The sequence below is a fragment of the Ammospiza caudacuta genome, chromosome 17 (assembly GCF_027887145.1).
Source record: "Ammospiza caudacuta isolate bAmmCau1 chromosome 17, bAmmCau1.pri, whole genome shotgun sequence".
Taxonomy (NCBI): domain Eukaryota; kingdom Metazoa; phylum Chordata; class Aves; order Passeriformes; family Passerellidae; genus Ammospiza; species Ammospiza caudacuta.
Window position 1 is genome coordinate 13931399 of NC_080609.1, and position 18885 is coordinate 13950283.

An 18885-nucleotide genomic window follows, 5' to 3' on the forward strand; every position below is an offset into this window, starting at 1 on the left:
AGTGTGTGTTCAATATTTAATCTCAAAGTTGACTACTGGAATAAAGGGATTTTTTAGTTTGGATATATCTGATTGTGATCATTCTTTACAAAGAGGGGTCTGGATGTTCCAGATGGATATAAGATAAATTAATTGAGGTTCTGGAATTAAAAGTCTTGCTGGCCAGGGCTAGGGAAGCCACAGGTATGCTGTGCTTAGTGCTTAGGGGTCAGCAGTAGGGAAGATGTAGGACATCTGTCCAATTTAGTTGCATCAGCACCTCTCTGGAGCCCAGGGATAATGAGCTGGGCCCCATTTTAGAATCATTAAGGTTGGAAAAGAAAGACCTTCAGGATCATTGAGTCCAACCATTAACTCAGCACTGACAGACCTACCCCAAGGAAAAAAACAAAGTTTTGACAAAGATTCTTTCAGGGAATGAAAGGGAGATGGGCCCGTGACTGCGTGGCCACCAGCAAGAGCATCTCTGAGTCCCTGTGAGACAGAAATGCCTCTGAAGAAACATCCACCAGCATCCTTTGCTGCCCCACACCATCATCACCATAGCCAAGGGGACAGAGAGGAGGAAATGCAATGCTGAACTCTCAGGGGTGGTTTTCCCAACTTACTGCAAGCTTCACAAAGCACTTAAATATACACTTCTTGGTCTGTTGGGTTTTCTGCACTGTGCACCCTGATAGGTTTGAGAAAATGAGTGAGAAAGTGTATGTCTGAACAGTTGTGTTTGTTGTAATGAGTGCTGAACATTCACTTTTATTGTTGCTTTTTCTTCCCCTATTTAAGTGGCTTTGAATGCAAACAAATTGCTTTTCAGACAATTCACAATGGGCTCAAATTCTCTTATTGCTGTTTACAAATGTGTTTATGAAAGCTTAGGCAATTGTAGCAAATATGGCAATATTTTATAGTCGTGAGATGCATCTTCTGAGTATTGGTGGCTGCAACAATCCAACTTTGAAAATGCATCCCTCACTCCACCCTCTTCAGAGAAACTAAATCCCAAACTCCTGTTTTTATTACATTGTAACTTTATGTGGTAAAATAATCTCAGTTTCTATTGCCCTGTAAAAGGGAAGTCAATATTTTATCTCTTGTTTTACAGTCATTGTAATACCCAGCTAATACATAACAATGGTGCATTATGATAACTTCATTATAGTCTGATCATGCTGGTAAATAATGTATTGGTCCGAGTTTTAAGCGTGGCAGGAAAATTACCTATTTTTATTGTTCTTTGGTGTTTCTCAAATGCAGCTGGAACAATAACAATGCAAGCCTGCTTTTTGCATCTGCTGAGACTGCCAATCCTCCTGACCAGCAAAGCTGTACTTTGGGGCTGTTACTCATTGTGTGTGTCACCAGACGTGCAGCGCGGTGCAAATCACCCAGCCAGTATTTACTGGTGCCAAAGCTAAAACATTCACATGGAAATGCACCTGCAGTGTTAATCAATCCATCTTTGCTGCTATTCCCTGTGGCACAGGAGCAGGCTGAGGGCCAGATCTTGCTCTGTTACACCAGCCCAATTCTGGAATCACTGCAGTGGCTCCAATTAGGTTACACTCAGGTAAAGGCAAAGCAAATGAGAACAGATTCCTGCCTCACACTGCAGCAGCAGAACGAGTCACAGAGGGTAACAGTGCTGGCTCCTGCTTTATTGTTACCTTGATAACACCTCGAGCCACAGAAGTCCTGCTGCTGCCGAGCCACGCAGTGCAGGCTGTCTTTCAAAGCAGGCAGCTCCCACACTGAAGTCCTGTCTGTGGAGAGGTTGTCATCCTATTCCCACTGCTGTGGGACATGGAGAGCAAAATAGGTATTGTTGGAACAGCTTTGATAGCTAAAAGTAAAAGCCCAATGGGATGCTTGTGAGGTCAGGTCTGTGAGAGCTGCGCTCAGTAGGAGAGCTGAGGGTTTGGCCCCATGTGTAGACAGAGACTCCATTTTCTCAGCAGAAATGCTAGGCACCAATTATTACTGGGAAACTAATCAGTCAGATTAATGTTTGATTCCTGCCCTCAAAATTTCTGAGTGATATTTTAAATTATAGTTGGTTTTGTTGCTGCTGGTACCAGCATCCATCTCGTTGAAAGTTTTGTAGTCAAACATTGTAGTCAAGTGAATGTGAGGTTACAGGTATGGATCAGGGATGGGAATGGTGCCTGGTCAGGATGTGAATCAGGATTAATGTAATTATGGCTGTGGAGAGCCAAGATTACCCTACTGAAATGTTCCCATCAGAATGGCATTGTGCTTCTAACAATTTCAACAGCTTTATAAAAATAAACAAAACTCATTTCTGTTTAAAACTGCAGAGCACCAGCTCTGTGCCATGTGAAGGACTCATCACTGTTGCTGTCATGGAGCAAGCAGTACTCCAGTGACACCAGTCCCCTGGCACCACAGAGCCTCCCAGGACTTACATTAGTCTAAGCCTCACTTGAGTGCTTCAACAACAGAGCAAATTTTGTAGTGTAAAAGGCAAGCAGAACCTTTGTGATCAGGACTCATTAATGTTGCCTTTGGTTTACGTGATCTGTCAAATGCCAGATGTGCTGATGGGTGACCTAACCCAGTCAGGAGGGAGTGGCAGCTGCTCCAGCCAGCTCAGGTCTCTGTGGATGCTGCTGCTGATTTTAGACACCTCTTCCATCTGGGCTATGAAAAGCTCCCATCCTGAATAAATGCATTCACAGATAGGGTGTTCAGGGCACCCTCACATTTGTGTGTACCGCAGGGCAGCCTCCAGGTGAGCGTGTCCCTGCCTGTGGCTCCAGCACAGCACTGGTGACATTGGTGACAACCTCTCTGACAGAGCAGGTGGGAGTGCCAGGGCACACAGCTGATGCCATTTCTCTCCTTGCTGCTCTCCTAGATGAAGGACTCTGGGATATGTTTGTGAAGGACATCCCTCGCAGCGCCACCTCCTACACAGTGGGCCTGGACAAGCTCAGACAAGGAGTCACCTATGAATTCCGGGTGGTGGCTGTCAACGAGTTTGGCTATGGAGAGCCAAGTGTTCCTTCTGTGGCAGTATCAGGTAATCATGGATTTATTTTAAAAGTCTTTTTCACTGGAGTTTCCTGAGGCTGAGGGAGAAGAGGGAAAAAAGAAACAAATCAGACTCTCTAGTTACAGCAAATAATCAAAGGCAGCTTGTTTTAGTATAAAACTGGAGTAATACAGTGGTGAATTAAGGTTTGAAATTACAGTATGTTTGATTCTCAAGAAGAAAAATGTGCATGTGCCATTTTGAAGCTTGATAAAGAACTACTCAGACTGTTTATGTCAGATCTCTTGTCATAAGACTAATTTGTAGAGTCTGCAATTTGTTTGCTTTTTCTCCATTCTCAGTCTGGTTTTTGTTTGCTCTGCTTTCTTTTTTTCTTTTTTTTTTTTTTTTACTCTGGGCTCTGATAAACATGTTCTGTTACTTTGTCTTTAGCTCTCACAAATACAGAAGTGTAGTCTCACATTATTCCTGACAATCCTTTGTGCTGGCAGTCCTGCTCCAGTGTGATGTCTCCAGTCCCCCTCCACCACAACAGCTCATTTGTGATGCTCTGGGGCTCTTCCCACTCTCCCTGCTCTCTGTGCTTACTCCCAGTTACAGGGCCATGACCTAAACATGCTTCCCAAATCTTTGCGAGCAGCCCAGCCCTCTGGTTTTCTGAAAGGGCTTGAATACCTTGAAAATCCAATTCCTCTCAGCTTGCCTGGGCTGGGCAGCTGGAGTGCCTTGGTCTGTGGTGAGGTGAGAGACCTTGCCCTTGGGAGGGCTTTGCTGGGTCTCCTCTTCCCCTGCTCTACTCCAGGTTGCTTTTGAGCCATCGGTTTCATCCTTGCTGTGTCAGCAAAGACAGGGGAATAAAAGAACCTGATAAAGCGGCTTTGTGATTCAAAATTCTGGAGAGTCCTGAGAACCTGGCAGTGCTCCAGTATCTGGAGTGGCTTTTATCTCTTTGCTGCTCCAGTGAAAGGCATGAACACCATTCAACAACTCCCCAGCAGGCAGGAGAAGCAAGTGTTGCTCTCGCCATGGCGGCTGCTGCGCTTGTCCCGACACAATTAACCACTTACCCCGGGAGAGCTTCCATGGATTTCACTGTGAGCACTACCCCTGCTTTTCTTCTGCAGGACAATGGCATGGACAACCCACTTCAAACACCAAGAGTCAGTGTTTTTCCTGTCTGGGGTTTCAGAGAGGCTGTAACACAGTGTAAAGGACCAGCAATCATGTCAGTCTTTCCTTTGCTCAAAGACTTTATTCCTCTGAAGCAGGGCATGAGTCTCCTTGTGATGCTTTCTATAAATAAACTGCTTGTTTGTAAGTTCTCCACTTGAACACAACTATTTAATTCGCCTCCTTTTGATGCTTCAGTGTTCCTCTCAAATTGCTGCATGAAAGTAAGAGGCTTCCATTGAGATTCACAGTCATAAAAGTATAAAGCATTTTAGGCTGGCCACTTCAGCTGGCACAGGGAGGTATAAATTGCCCTGAATCTGCTCATCCCAGCATGGCTTGTGCAGTTTGTCTCTAGGATTTTATTGGCCTGGACTGGCCTCCTAGCAAAGAAGGAGCGTGGCTGTTTTTCCCTGCTGCAGAATACTCAGTGATCTGGAACAAATTTGAGCTCGTATCGTTGGGCTTAAAACAGATTTTTATTCAGATCCAGGTTTGGGACAGTGAGGGAAAGAGGGAAGGAGGGTTTGGTGATAGGGGTTGGGTTGTTCTCCTGGCATCACCCATTCCTGCCAGGTGGTGTTCCACCTTAAGGACTACAGCAGTATGTCAACTGCTGGCTCGTGCTCAGAGGCTGCACTTTTCCCCAAAGCTGAGGGAGCTCAAGGGAGGACAAAGAAAATATCACTGCAAGAAAACAACAATACTTATTACTTTCAACCAAGACTGGCGAGGTAACTCCAGAAAGAGGAAGTTAGTGTCATTTTGTGTTTCCACTTGAGGTCAAATGGGGTGAAATTACCTGAGACTGCCAAAAATCCAGGCAATTGAATTGATATCCCTGTGCTGCAAATCAGGCTTGGCTCAGTGGATGGAGAAGTGATGTAGAGTAGCAGTGAATGTTGGAAGTTGGAGTTAATGGAGGTACTGAAAGATGCTGAACCAAGTGTGCTTTGTTCCCTGGCACTAGCTGTATTTTTCAAAGAGCCACTGAGCAGCATTTTGGCAAGGTAAGCCTCCCAAAAAGTGGAATAATCATGGGTCATGGCACGTGTATAATGGTTCCCTTGACCCAAGAGTGCTAACCTGCCATGGTCAATAAATGTAGGTGTGCAGAGCTGTGGGAAGAAACCTGCCTCTCTTCTCCTGGTGATAACGTAGCTAAGAGCCTCTGGAGCTGCTCCAGGGGTATGAAAGGTGCTTGTAGAGAGGGAATTGGTTGTAGAGAAGCTGTGGCTGCCACATCCCTGAAGTGTCCAAGGCCAGGTTGGACAGGGCTTGGAGCAACCTGGGATAGTGGAAGGTGTCCCTGCCCATGGCAGGGGGATGGCACTGGATGAGCTTTAAGATCCCTTCCAACCTAAACCATCCTGGGATTCTGGCTTGGAGCTGTGATGTGCTCCTGTTCTCTGCCATCTCAGAAGGGTCAGCAAGCCCCTTGAGAGTCTGAACCCCCTCCTCTCCAGAGCACCATTGTGGAGTCATTGTTCCCTGTGGGGAACAAGAGAAATTTTTAAGGGGGCATAAAGAGGAACTGTTATTTGTTTTTTGCTCTTTCAGCACAAACAGAAGCCCCTTTCTATGAGGAGTGGTGGTTTCTGCTGGTGATGGCTCTCTCAAGCCTCATCCTCATCCTGCTGGTGGTGTTTGCATTGGTCCTGCATGGCCAGAGCAAGAAGTACAAGAACTGCAATGGAGGTAAGGCACCATCTCTGTGCTGTGCAAAAGTCTCAAAAGCTGTGGGAATCAGAGATGCCTTTCCTTTGAACCTCTGATTTCCTCAGCAGGGACTGTGTTAGAGCTATTTTGCTTGGCAGAAAACTTGGAATTTTTTGCTGTCTGGTTTGGTAGAAATGGCTTTTGCCCCCAGCCACACTGGATCAGGGTTTGGACACTGACCAGCTCAGACAGGACAGACTCTGGAGGTCCCAGGGACTGCAGTAAAAGCCAAGGAGTCTGGGTCAAACACTTGGCAGATAAGGAATAAATAAGGAATTAGCTGAGCCTTTGTTTAACTTTGGCATAAATCCCTGATAGACGGGGAGAAGGAGAAAGATTCTGCTTTTCCATGGCTGTACCAATGCAGATATTCTAAACCTCTGTGTGTGAGGGCTATATCACTGTTCCTTTATATTGAGTGCCCTGCATCCCACATTCCTTCCCTAAGTCAAGCTGCAGTTGCTGGGCTGGGGGCCAAGCAGCCAGGAGGTGTCTTGGTTATCTGGACCTGTTAGATTTTAACATACAGTGAGAACCAAGCTTTGAATTTTCCTTTAGTGATGATTTTTTCCAGCCTCCTTTCTTGAAAGGAAACAGGAGCTACCTGCTCTGTAACTTAGAATGTCAAATAGTCCCCTTTGAAAAAGCCTCATTCTTGAGCTCTGAATATTGTTTTTACTTTTCTTCTCCCTACGTGATAAAGTCCTGGAAGGGTTGTTCACATGTGTATTTCTCTGATAGCCTCCTCCACCTGCAGCAGGAAATTTCTCTGATGCCAGGAGGTGCCAGAAAAGGTACATTAATGAAAAGGATCAGGTGGATGGGTCTCTGCACTACCTGTTCTTAGGGATTAATGTAATGAAGTCTTCCAGGCAGTATTTAGTAATTCAGTCCCAAAGTGAAGATCTTCTCTTTCTTTGTAATTCACTTCTAACAAGTGTTAGAAATCAGATTTCAGTCCCATGAGATACAAGATGTATGAATACCGTGGCATTTTACCAAGTTAATACTATTATATATTTGTATGCACAGCCCATAGGAAATCTCTCATCTTCTTAGTTTTACTGTGTTTGGGGGACAGACATGAAAAGGCAGGTCTGACCTGTGCTGTCAGATATCCGTGTTCACAGAGCCTTAATGCAGCACTGAAATTGAAGCTGAGGATAAAGCACCTGTCTGCTGCAAAGTGGCAGCCAGCCCTTCTCCCTGGGACACGGGCTCAGCTCACACCTTTGGGATGACAAAGGATGAGCACAGCACAGAACAAGCTCCTGCTAGATTTGATCACAAGAAATAATATACTGGGCTGTATTCTCCTTCTTCTTCCCATCCTGTCCCTGTTCCTGCCTTACATTGTCTGGTGATTTCTCCCTGCCTGATCCCCATTTCAGCTGTGGCATGCTTTTCCCATTTGCTATCCACTTGCCCTTCCTCTTGCTTTTTTTCCTGCCTTTTTTCTCTCTCCTTTTTCTCTTTTTCTAGTTTTACTTTCCCTTGCTTTACTCCAATCAACGTGGAATGGGATTCACAGCACCTGATTAAGGACATCTTCAGTAGCCAACTAAATTAGTTATCAGGTTTCTATTTATAGTCAAAAATCAAGAATAAGCATTTTTGAAGCACAGTTAATCTGTGCTATTTTAGATACTTGTCTCTGAATGAAATCCATCCATCCATCCATGACTCCTTTCTCCTCTTTTGACTTCCTCTGCCCCTTCACTTTCCTGATACACTCCTTGCTTTCACTCTGTTCTCACTTGCCAGGAGAAAAAGTAAAGAGAATTTCAAATAATTAATGATGTCATAAAAAGAAAGAAGGACGAGTTAGCTCCTGCAGTTCTATTTGGGGAAAGGTGTTTTTGTTTCAGCTGAACCTTTTATTTCCTGGCTCCAGGTAAAACCATCTCCAACGTGGAAGAGTCAGTCACCCTGGACAACGGAGGCTTCACTGCTCTGGAGCTCAACAGCAGACACCTGAACATCAAGAGCACCTTCTCAAAGAAGAATGGAACCAGGTAAAAAGCTGGGAATGCTGTGCTTTTGGAATGTCTTTCTTCTAGCTTCAAGCACTGTTAAGTACTCAAAAGGGAGAGACTGAAGAATCCAGGGAGGACTTAAACACCCAAGTCTCTGCCTCAAGCTGTGATTCTGGCTTCTAAGCACGATTTCATTAACTCCAGGGGAATAACAACATCCCAGTCACTCATCCTTTGCATTTCGTAGGTCTCCTCCTCGGCCAAGCCCAGGGGGGCTGCACTACTCTGATGAGGATATCTGCAACAAGTACAACGGGGCTGTGCTGACCGAGGGCTTGGGCCTCAATGAGAAGCCTCTGGAGGTGTCAGAGTCAGAGGTAAGGATTTCCCTCTGCCTCACATTGCACAGACACCACAGAGAATCATTTCCATGCTGAATCCTGGCAAGTCTTTGAAGTCCCAGTCCCATATCTGCATCATGCTGTGTGGTCACTGTCTGTCTCAGGGATTTTAAAAGGTTCAATTCACCAGGCTGTTTGCATCACATCTTAAAATAAAAATATCAAAGGGAAAAATGACAAGCAGGACCCAGCCAGGGCAGATTCCAGACCTGGCCTTGGCAGATATTCAGTTTTCCAGAGTCAGGTAGAAAGATAAGTGCAATCAGTCAGACAGGGAGTGCTGACCTCTCTCAAGGACCATCTGCACACGCCCTTCTGCCTGTGGGCTGCAAACTTGGAGCATTTTGGGAAAACACACATCTGCTGCAAAATAACCAGCTACTGTCTTGCAGGTGAGGTTGAAGGTGAGATGTGCTTTGCCCTGTTGCACTGACTGCAGTGTGAATGTGATTTGCAGTTTGACAGCTGCAGCACACCCCACCAGTGAGAAGAGTGGCCTGAGTGGTGACAGCCACTGCCTTGGTTACAGAGGGAGTAGGTGGGGAGTGAGTAACTTGGTCATGGCTGTGAGAGTCCAGCATTCAGCTCTCTGAACACCCCAGCCTTGCCTGTAGACTGTTCTCCACAGAAGGTGGGTGTTTGCCAGCATTATCCATCTGGCAGGGTTCCATCTTGTGTTCCACATTCCCTGTAAGAAGGAATAAAGTGCTTGCTGGCTGTGAAAGTCCAGCAGTGGCCATTGGTGAATAGACAGACTTCAGAGGAGATCCAGAAAGGTAAATCTGTCTCTAAAATCAGACACTGTCAGCTGAGATCCTGATGAATCCGAACTGACAGCGCAAGAAGCGAGCAGTGGGCCAAACCATGCCAAACCTGACCCTTCCAGCAAGAAAATATCACGGGCAGCAAGTCGTGAAAGAAGATGACAGTTTTCATCTGGAGCTTTTCTGCACCTGCAGCTACAGCTGCTTTTGCTGGCTACCTAGCTCTCACCTCCTGCTAATTACCACCGACAGCCTGCTGCTTTGTGCTGCCCTGTGGCCGACCCGTCGTGCAGGCAGCTTTCCTTGGTGCAGCTCAAGCTGCTGTCTCTGCAATGCTCCAGCATTACCCTCCAGATTAAACCCATAGTGCTTTGGTCATGTCACTGTAACAACCCAGCATTAAACCTGTCATTAAAGCAGTTTGCTGAGCATGATCGTGAATTTAGCACTGGCACCTTTTGACATTAATTTCAATGTCCCATGTGGTATTTCCTGGTGATGTGCAGAAGTCTCCTTGCAGGGTGTCGTTATGCCTTCTATATGCACTGTTTGTACAGCAGGGAATGATGTGATTTTGGGGTTTTTTTCCTCAGGCTATTGATATTTACTGTTTATTTACTGTTGTATTGCTGTTGAGCCTGAAGGTCTCAGTTGAGATTCTGGTGTTTTTGTGAATGTGGGTGTGCACGTGAGTCTGTGCATAAAATATGCCCCTGTTTTTTCTTGGGGCTTGGAGATGCAGCCTGCTTGTATAATGTCTTTGATGCTTGTTTGGGGTTTTTTGTAGTGGGGAGTGTTTTTAGTCATGAAATGTTAATATGCTCCCAGTAGAGGTAGCAGTAGGAGATGCTGCCTTTTGATCAGCCTGGAAATGCTGTTTATGTTGGCAGGTGCAGACAGGAGGTGAGGGTGGGCTGGGGCAGAGGTGAGCATAGATGACTGACCACTCTCTTTTCAAGTGTTCCTCTACCTATTAGCTCTTCCTGTTTGTCTTTTATTTTCTTTTAGTTTCTGTTCTCAGAGGAGATCGTAATAGACAAGCTCTGTTTTCTGAGAGTTTCAGATTTTCCATCTGTCTTAGCGGGCAGAAACATTTGCCATTAGATGAAGAGTTAAAGACATCTTTTCATGTGAGAGCTCTACCCAGGTTTGGTCCTCTGCAGCAGAGGGTCCTGATGCTGTTTTCCTCTAACACATCTGTGTGTGGGTCTCAAATTCTGCTTAATGTGATGCACATCAGGGCAGGCAGGGACAAAACCTGTGCCTTTGCCTTCAATCCACTTGTCACCGTGTTACTGCTTAGTCTTATGCCTGTTGCCTGAGGTGTCAAGATTTTATATGGAAAAGAAGGAAGCTCACTGGCTTCAAGTCTCCTGGGGTTTGCTGAACATGAAGAACTCTTGGGCTGACTGACTGCACTTAAAACACATCTGCCTGGGATCATTCTTCCAAGCTCCCTCCTGGAGGGGAGAGACACGCAGAAACAAAGAGGAAATCAAGTAGGACTCTTAATATTCATAAATCAAGTGGTGAACTTATTCCATGTCCTGAAAGCCAAGCACCAGTACTGTTAATGAGGTTAAAGAAGTTTAATTGGCGGGTACGGAGCAGGAAACTGCTATGAGTGTAAATTCCAAATGATTAATAATAATAGGCTTTTAGTTAATGAGTGAAGTGGACAAAGCTCTGGACAGATAATCTGAAAAAATTTGGTGTTCACCATGTATAGAAATCTGATTATGTACCTGCAGTGTCATCCAGCCAAGGAAGAGCAGGAGGAGAGGGGAGGCTGGTGCACGTTTGTGTGTTCTCACGTGTCCTTGTGGTCTCCCAAAAACTGTTTCCAGGAGAAAATACTCTCACAGGGTGCACACATTATCAGTCAGTGCTGGATGCTCTGGCCTTCCCACTGCTGTCTGCAATTTGACTGGCTTTGGCTTTCTCAGCTCTCTAGGAAGATAGCCATTTCCACTTAACACTTCAGAGGAAACAGGGTTTAACTTGTTTCCAGTAAAGCTCTTCAGTGATTTTGACAAGTTGGGCACTATGTGGAAACCAGCTGCAGGTGACACATAAAATAAGAGTGGGTTCCCATGTCCAGAGAAATATTTTGCATACTGGGTTACCTTGTCTCTTTTACAGCATATTTATTTGAGGCCAACAAAAAAAAAAAACATTCCTGCTGTTATCTACATTTTTAGAAGTAATCTTATAAGGCTGTTTCTTTTGTAGTCACTTAAAAGGATAACTGGAACTATTATCAAATTTATTATCACATTTCCCACTGACTAAGCCAGCCAACTCTGGTGGCTGACTTGCCTCTGAGCAGCACTCATGCATTTTTTACTATGAAAAATATACCTCAATAGCCTCTCATTTTCTGTATTTGTTGTTTCTTAGGCATCCATGCACCTTTGGTTGACAGTGTGTAATGTCACCACACACCCAATCACGCTCCAGCCTATGGAGGTTTCCAAGGTAACACAGACACAGTCGCAGGGAAAGGAGAAAACTGAAAACAAAGCAAAAAGCCCTGTAGCATTTCTATTTACTCAATAGCTTAAAAACCACTAAAGAGTAATCCTTTAGTATAAGCTGTCTGTATTGTCATGCTAAACAGGTTTATCTTACTTCTCCTTGATTCTCATCGGGCTGTGGAATGCCAGTTTAGAGCATTCCTTGCTGACTAGGGTGGTTACTGGAGTCTTGCTGGGAGCAGACCTTGGGAGATACTTCAGAAACACGGACAAAACAGTCAGTTCCTGGTTATCCTGAAAGAAATACAGAAAAAACCTGTTGTATCAGCCCTAACAAGCAGGTTATCCTTTCCAGCATCAGTCTGAATGATGGTGAATGGCTGAAGTTACTGCAGCCCTATATGCTTCGTGGCAGTCTTTCCTTCTGAAAGACCCTGGCCTTATTTACACCAAATTATTGTTCCCTTTCAGTTGGTATAATGAACTAATTAGTGGAAAAATTATCAGCAAGTGGTATTGTTTTAAATTCCCTCTTTCAGTTCATGGCAAATCTGAGTACACCATATTTCAAATGGTAGCAGCTCATCTTAAAGTGTTCCCAGGATTTCTTCTCTTAAATATGTTGACTTCTGGCAATGTTGAAAGAATTGGCTTAGGAACAGAAATTATATTAGCTTTGTGAGTGAGTGGTTTCTTTGCTTGTGATGGACAGAACTCGAGTGGCTGCATAAGTACTATTACAGCTAGAAAGTCATGTCACATGCTTCTTTGCATTTTCCAGCTTTTCGTTGGCTTTATCCAACCCCACAGATCCTCTGTGTCTGTGGGGACATGAGGAAGATTCATAAAGAGCCACCAGAAGTTTGTGGGGGTTCTTTTGTTCCTCATGCTTGTGCCACCTCAGCTCAGCTGTGATGCCTCTGTTCAGCAGGGCTCTGTTTTCTTGTTGGGTGGCTGAGAGTGTCTGAGTCTGTGAAAGTGATGCTGGGCAGGGGAAGGAGTCAGAGGCCATGGCAGAGCAGTGCCTTGTACCTTTAATGGAGAGAGCACAACACAGGAGCTGGAGGAGCTCACACCTCTGGGTGCTGCTTCTGGTGAGCAATCCTGTCTCTGCTCAGGATGCAGAGACTTTTCTTCCACATCATCCCTCAGCTTCCCAGGCATTTACCTTAAAATTGCACTATGGACACACAGCATCGTGTTTGGAGACTGATGCAGAGTGCAATAACTTGTTTCCTGCTGAGGACAGAGGGAACCAGAGGGTTTGGGGATCTTTAGGTGAAATTGGCTGAGGACCAGCCTGAGCTGCTGCTGCCAGGCCCTGCCATGCTGCCACATCTGCAGCCATCCATGGCACTCCTGCTGGAGCCCCCTGCAAAAACAGACAGGGCAGTGCTGGCAGGATGCTCCTGGCAGCAGTGCCAAGACTCTGGAGCTGCTCTCTGCACCCACTGGCTGTGAAGTAGCCCAGATCTGGAGGTATTCCAGGAATGCTGCAAAAACCACCTGTTCAGGAAGGTCTTTGGAGGGAGTCGGGTGTTGGCTTCCCCAGCCTGGCAGCTGGTGCAAAGGAGTGTTTTTCTAGGAGACAGGCTTGCTCTGTTCATTCTGGAGTAATTATGAAATGCTGATAGGGCTTTGTTGTATTAGTAATTACTTGTCAAGGCACCTGAAGCTTTTCATTCTTAAAAATCAAACAGTACATAGTTCCTGAAGAGCCAAAGCCTGGGTAATAGTGGAAGGGAAGTTTTGCAAAGCTGTAAAGAGCCGCTTTGCTCACTTTTGGAAAGCACTGGGAAAAATTTCTCAGCTCTGTCCATCACCCTCTGTGCTGGAAAATGGGCACGGAATAGTATTGAAGCAGCTACCTAAGCAAAGAAGGGGGATGATGGATACTGTGCCCTTTTCAAACGATGGTTCACAAGGCATTTGAGGATTGTTCTTCAGAGACCATTAAAAAGGAGCTTTAGAGGAGGAAAGACAAGTTTTGTGGCAGGCAGGATCAAGAAGGATGTGTGTTTGCTGGGTGGTGTCATAGATCAGAACCACACCAACCTTTTGAAACTAATTGCAGCAATGAGCAGTGATGAGCTTCACTTACCTGTCTCTCTTGTGTGTCTTAGGCAGCTCCTACTTTGATATTTAATTGCCTCTAGAACTGGCAACGCAGATTATTGAGTGGGGAGGAGGAAAGGAATAAAAGCTTTTGCATGGTCTAGTTGGAGATTTTGAGGGAAGATGTGAGATGTGGAAATGCCTGGGTAAATGTTTGTGTGCTGGATGGGATGGGGTTGTTACTGGTGGGAACATCAGTGGGAACAGAAGGAAAATGTGCTCTGAGATTCCAGGGCTGAGGCTTTGCTGTGGTCTCTGCGCTCAGCAGAAATGTACAAGCCCTCTGTGATTCCTCCAGCTGCATCCCAGCAGCAGCACTTCAGAGGAGGGGCAGATGCACAGAGCTTATCTGGTTACATCTCAATAGAGCTCCTGCTTGATATTGATGGGAGCTTTGAAGCTCTCCAGCCACCGTGCATAAATGTTTCAGGGGTAGATCCGCTCTGAGCGCAGAGCTGGGTCTGACTCATCCCAAGGAAGCAGCCCCTCCTGCCTGGCAGCTCTTCTTCCCCAGATTTTGCATTCTCTTTCTTCTGTCCCCGCTGGTTGTGTACCTTGTACCACCCATAATCAGCTGGAACATGCAAATAGTGTTATTTGCCCGTAAAAAAGTCTGATTTTACTTAACTTCCTTCCAGTTATAGAACTAATTTTCAATACTTAACACCCGGAGTTTTGTGCCAGTGGCTTGGGCTGGCCACCCCAAACATTGGCCTGGCTAAACAGAGTTTGTGTGGAAGGCATCCCTGCTGTCCTTCCATCAGAAGAGAGATACTCAGTGGTAACTGCAATATTTCTGATTGTGATTGAAAACTGTTGGTTTTGCTGTGACCTCTCTACATTTCCCTGCATCTTGTGCCCAAGCAGGAGTTCCTGGCTGCCCCTGCACCATTCTGCAGGGAATTAGAAGGGATTTCTCTGTCACTTATTATCAGGGGACTCTCCCTCTAGCAGCAAAGTCTGGCTAAAGCAGAGCACAGTGCTTTTCCACAGCCCAGCCTGTACCACACTTGGACTGCCATCCCACTTACCTTAACATTACAGCTTTAGTCAGCTGGTGATGCTAAACTTGCCTCCCATTTATTTGCTACCACAACAGACTAAAATTATCATCGATGCTAATGACCGATTATTTAATTCTATTTTTCCCGATGCCCCAGGTCACTGACTCGGATTACGAGGACGAGTTGCCCAAGCACTCCTTTGTGAACCATTACATGAGCGACCCCACCTACTACAACTCGTGGAAGCGGCAGCAGAAAGGGGTGAAGCAGCACCCGGCGTCCTACAGATACGAGGAGTGCACGGCCGGCGAGGCAGAGCCCTATTTCCAGACTGTCATCACCACACAGAGCTCAGGAGGGGTGTACACCCCCACGGGCCAGCCCGCGCCCGGCTCCCGGACTCCAGTGACAGGATTCTCGTCCTTCGTCTGAGCTGGGACACGGCGGGACAGCCGCAGTGACCGCGTGTGCGTGGCCGGGGCGCTGAACTCTGGGGGACCGCTCTGATCAGGGTAGAAACGGATGGGAACACACCTGAGGCTGGGTTGAGGGTGTTTTGGTTGGTTTTTTTGTTGTTTTTTTTTTTTTTTTTTTTTTTTCTTTCTGAAGACAATCAACTCTATAAAAACACGGAGCTGAACTAGCTGAATCTTTGTTTAAGAAAACAAAAAGACAAAAAAGGAATTCTGAACAGTGATGATTTTAACCACTTGTGAATAGTAGGGGTTTTTTAACCGCTTTTTGTAACACTGCTTCAGGAAGCAGCTCCCATGCCCTTCTCCTTCCCTCTTTCTTTCTCTGCCCTCCTCCCGTCCCACTGCTCCCAAACAAGCAGGTGAATTCCTTAGATGCAATGAGTGACTCTGTGATGTGATTTGAAGAGAAAACATAAAACCTCCCAGGCTCCTTTTTCTTCCTTTTTCTCTACTCTTTTTTATTTTCTTTTTCTCTTCTTTTTAATTTTTCTCTGTCATCAACAGAGAAACATTAAAACAGAACACAGAAAATGGACACATTTTTAGGTGAAAAGCAGACACCTCTCTTCTCCTCACTGCTCCACACATTAGGAGTACTGGCTGACCAGTGTAGGCTCAGATGTGTCACCGTGTCTGCTCTAAGCTCACTACTGCTGTATTTATATTCAATTACCGACCTGCTTTTCTTTCTTCTTCAAATGGGACCTGCTGCATTCTTTAAATATTCCAACTCCGGGGCCTTTGGAAGAGGAGATGGCTCAAAAGAGCGCTGTAGGCAGTGGTGGGTGAAGCAAGTGGGAAGAATTCAGATGTAAGGTCAGTTTATTTTTGGTGTGGCTCTAATGCTCCTTGTGGACTGCATGTACTACTTGAATCAGTCATTTTTTAAAAGTCAGAGGACACAACCCAGCAAGCCAGAGGAATTTTTCAATTAAAATTGCAGTGACAACCTAGAGAGTTTACTAATTGATGAGGGTTTTGATCATCAGAGTTACCATGCCCTGCCAACAGAAGTTGAACATCCTTTCTCACCCAGACTCTGCAGTTCTGTTTATTGGTCTGTAAAAAAGTACAGAGTGGCAGGGTTTGTTTGATTTTATTTTTTTAGTACAAAGACACACCACACAGACTGGGTGAGTTTTGGTGTCCACAGGTGCCTTTTATTGATTCTGCAGCTTCATATCTGGGAGAAGCAAAAAAGTGTCTCCAAATAAAGCTAACCAGGTTTTTCAGGCTTTGGGGTCATGAATTACCTTGTGCACATTTACAGCCTGCTCTGTGCACTTGAACCTACAGCCTTTGGAAAGAAAAGAGGAGACTTTTAGTTTATTTTTCATCTTTTTGTACAGCTCACTTTTTGTTTTCTTCTTTTCTATCCTTTTTCTGAGTCTGTCATGTTTAGTAGCAAGTTGTTTACTCACAAGTTGTCAGGCATTGAAAGAATCCAAGTAGCAACAGTCCTGGGTCACCAGACTTTTTATCATAAGATTTTGAAAGATGAATTTGGAAGTAGGAGAGTCCTTGCCAAGTCAGGATCTGGCATTTTCTTCCAGGTGGATAAGCCAGGAAAATTGGTGCTTGCTTGGTCCTGTCAAGGCTCATGTGGGCATTGTTACCACAGAAAATTGTCCCTGTCCTCTCAGGGCATGTGGGACATCTGTGGCAGGGGCAGGTGGTGTCTTCAGAGAAGGTTGTTGAAACCAGGCTGCCCAGGGGCCTGGCTGGGAGTATCCTGGTGGCACCTCACCAGAACAGGTCCAAGGGCCAGCTCAGCCTTGCTGTCACCTTTCAGTGCCTCTTGGACAGGGCAAACTATCTCAGAACTGCCTTTACTCTTGGGCACTGCCTCCGAGCACTGCTGCTCTTGGTGCATGCACACTCTGCATTGCTTTGGCACTGGATTGCTGTTCCTCTCCAAAGGTTCCAGGAAGAAAAAGTTCAAAACCAAAAACTCCAGTGGGTGTGTTTAAGGGCTTTTGAGTTTGGGATAATGATCTGCAGCTCGTTAGATGGCAAGGGACTCGCAAAGACACGGCTGAGCCAAAACCCTGTGAGTCATCCCCCTCTCTGCACCTGGGTAGGATGTGTGTGGGATGGAGATGGGGCTCCAAAGAGGATGACTTGGAGTGTGCTGTGAAGAGGAATGCAAAGCAAACAAAAAACCCACTGCCTTCTGTGCACTTTGACTGTTCTCTTAAGCCATATGGACTTTGCTTTAATTACTGAACTGCCAAAATTTGTTTTCAGTCTGTGTTTTTTGTTTCTTAGACAAAATTATGTACGTGACTTTCTGATTTGTTTTCCTTTTCCTTTATCATTTCCTGCATCAGATTACATATTTTAGGCATGTTGTTTTTATACATTTGACACAACAATGCAATTGCTCTTGGAATTTTAATGGCCCTTGTCCAACAGGTGTAAGAGGTAATGCTGCAGGAGGAGCCCTCCAAGGACCACTGAGGACTTTAGGGATGAAAATTAGTAGGAAGCAGATGGAACACCGAAGACTTTGCTCCAAAGGAAAGCATAGTGTAACTCCACATCTCCTGAATATTGCCTTACACTTGGTGTAAGGTGCAGTTACTCCCTGGGGTTGATCTGATACCACATTGAGGAAAAAAAAAAAAACAAGAAAACCATGGGGAATAAAGGAAATGGACTTTGTGGCCACTGCTCTGCTGAAGGACAACATGGGGAGCAGCACAATCTATACAAAGCAAGGAGAATAAATTGTTCCTTTTTTCTCAGAACCAGCTGCAACTAAAAAGCCTGAGCTTGCTGAGGACCTGCTGAGTTGGCTGTGTGGCTCTTTTCTTCTGACTGCTGTCGAAATAACAGGTTAGGTGTGATTCCTTTAGGACCTGTTGATCCCAACAAAGGTGTTTCTGTTCCATTCTCATCCATACTGTTGTCACTCTTGGTTCTGTTGTGTTCAGGCTTTTCTGACACTTGGGTTTATTTTCGATAGGCAGCTGCAGAGTGAGGAGGTGCAGTGCCCTGCCCAGCCCTCAGCTGGGCACAGGATGTGTTTTCTGCTGTGCAGGATTGTGTGTAGCTCCATGTGTGATGCCTCCACCTTCTTGCTAACACGCTCAACTTGTAAAATATGGTTAATAGGTAGGTTTTATTTACTTCACATATCAGGGAAATTGTTTTATCTGGAAGGAAATACTCCATCAGTTAGGAAGAAAGCTCTATTTCATTGCTACAATCTTTGGAAATTGCAGCCTTGAAATACAACTTTTAAACATCAGTTGTCATGTTACAGTAACTTCACTCATTGAATTCGCTTCCATTTCCATCTTCCTGTTTAGAATAGTCTTGAAAAATGAAGGCTTAAAAAGCCTTCTTGGGATATTTTATTTTTATTTATTTATTTCCCTTCCCCTGTTTCTCAGGTCTCTTGGTGACTGTTACTGGAAAATAAAAGCAGCATCATGAAATGACCAAGGGAGACATTTCAGGGAATGGTTTAATAGGAGCTGTTTTTCATGCAATAGCCATAACAATATCCAGTCTCCTGCAGGTAAAAAGTGCCCAAGTCTTCACCCCCTGCAGGGCTGAGGTGACAGCAGTCACCACTGTCAGCAATGCCCCCAGCCCCAGACGTCAAGTTGTCCCTGTCATAACTCACATGCAAAAGTGCACACATGAAGGAGCTGTGCTGTTCCAGCCCACTGTGAGTAGAGCATTTTATCCCCCCCAAAATCCGGGTCACACATGGTGTGTCCCCACCATGACCCACACCATTGGGTGGAGTATTTTCTATT

The 18885-nt window shown here is 45.3% G+C and overlaps 1 protein-coding gene across 1 annotated transcript in view; it reads left to right on the forward strand.

Annotated features, from left to right (window-relative positions):
• Nucleotides 1-15106, forward strand: part of SDK1 (sidekick cell adhesion molecule 1) — a 381148-nt gene extending 366042 nt beyond the window's left edge. The window contains exons 41-45 of the mRNA XM_058815791.1: nucleotides 2876-3040; nucleotides 5744-5881; nucleotides 7797-7917; nucleotides 8126-8255; nucleotides 14796-15106. Coding sequence (XP_058671774.1) covers nucleotides 2876-3040; nucleotides 5744-5881; nucleotides 7797-7917; nucleotides 8126-8255; nucleotides 14796-15071 — 830 coding nt within the window. The 3' untranslated portion in view covers nucleotides 15072-15106. The remainder of the gene's footprint in view (nucleotides 1-2875; nucleotides 3041-5743; nucleotides 5882-7796; nucleotides 7918-8125; nucleotides 8256-14795) is intronic.
• The last annotated feature ends 3779 nt before the right edge of the window (nucleotides 15107-18885 follow it).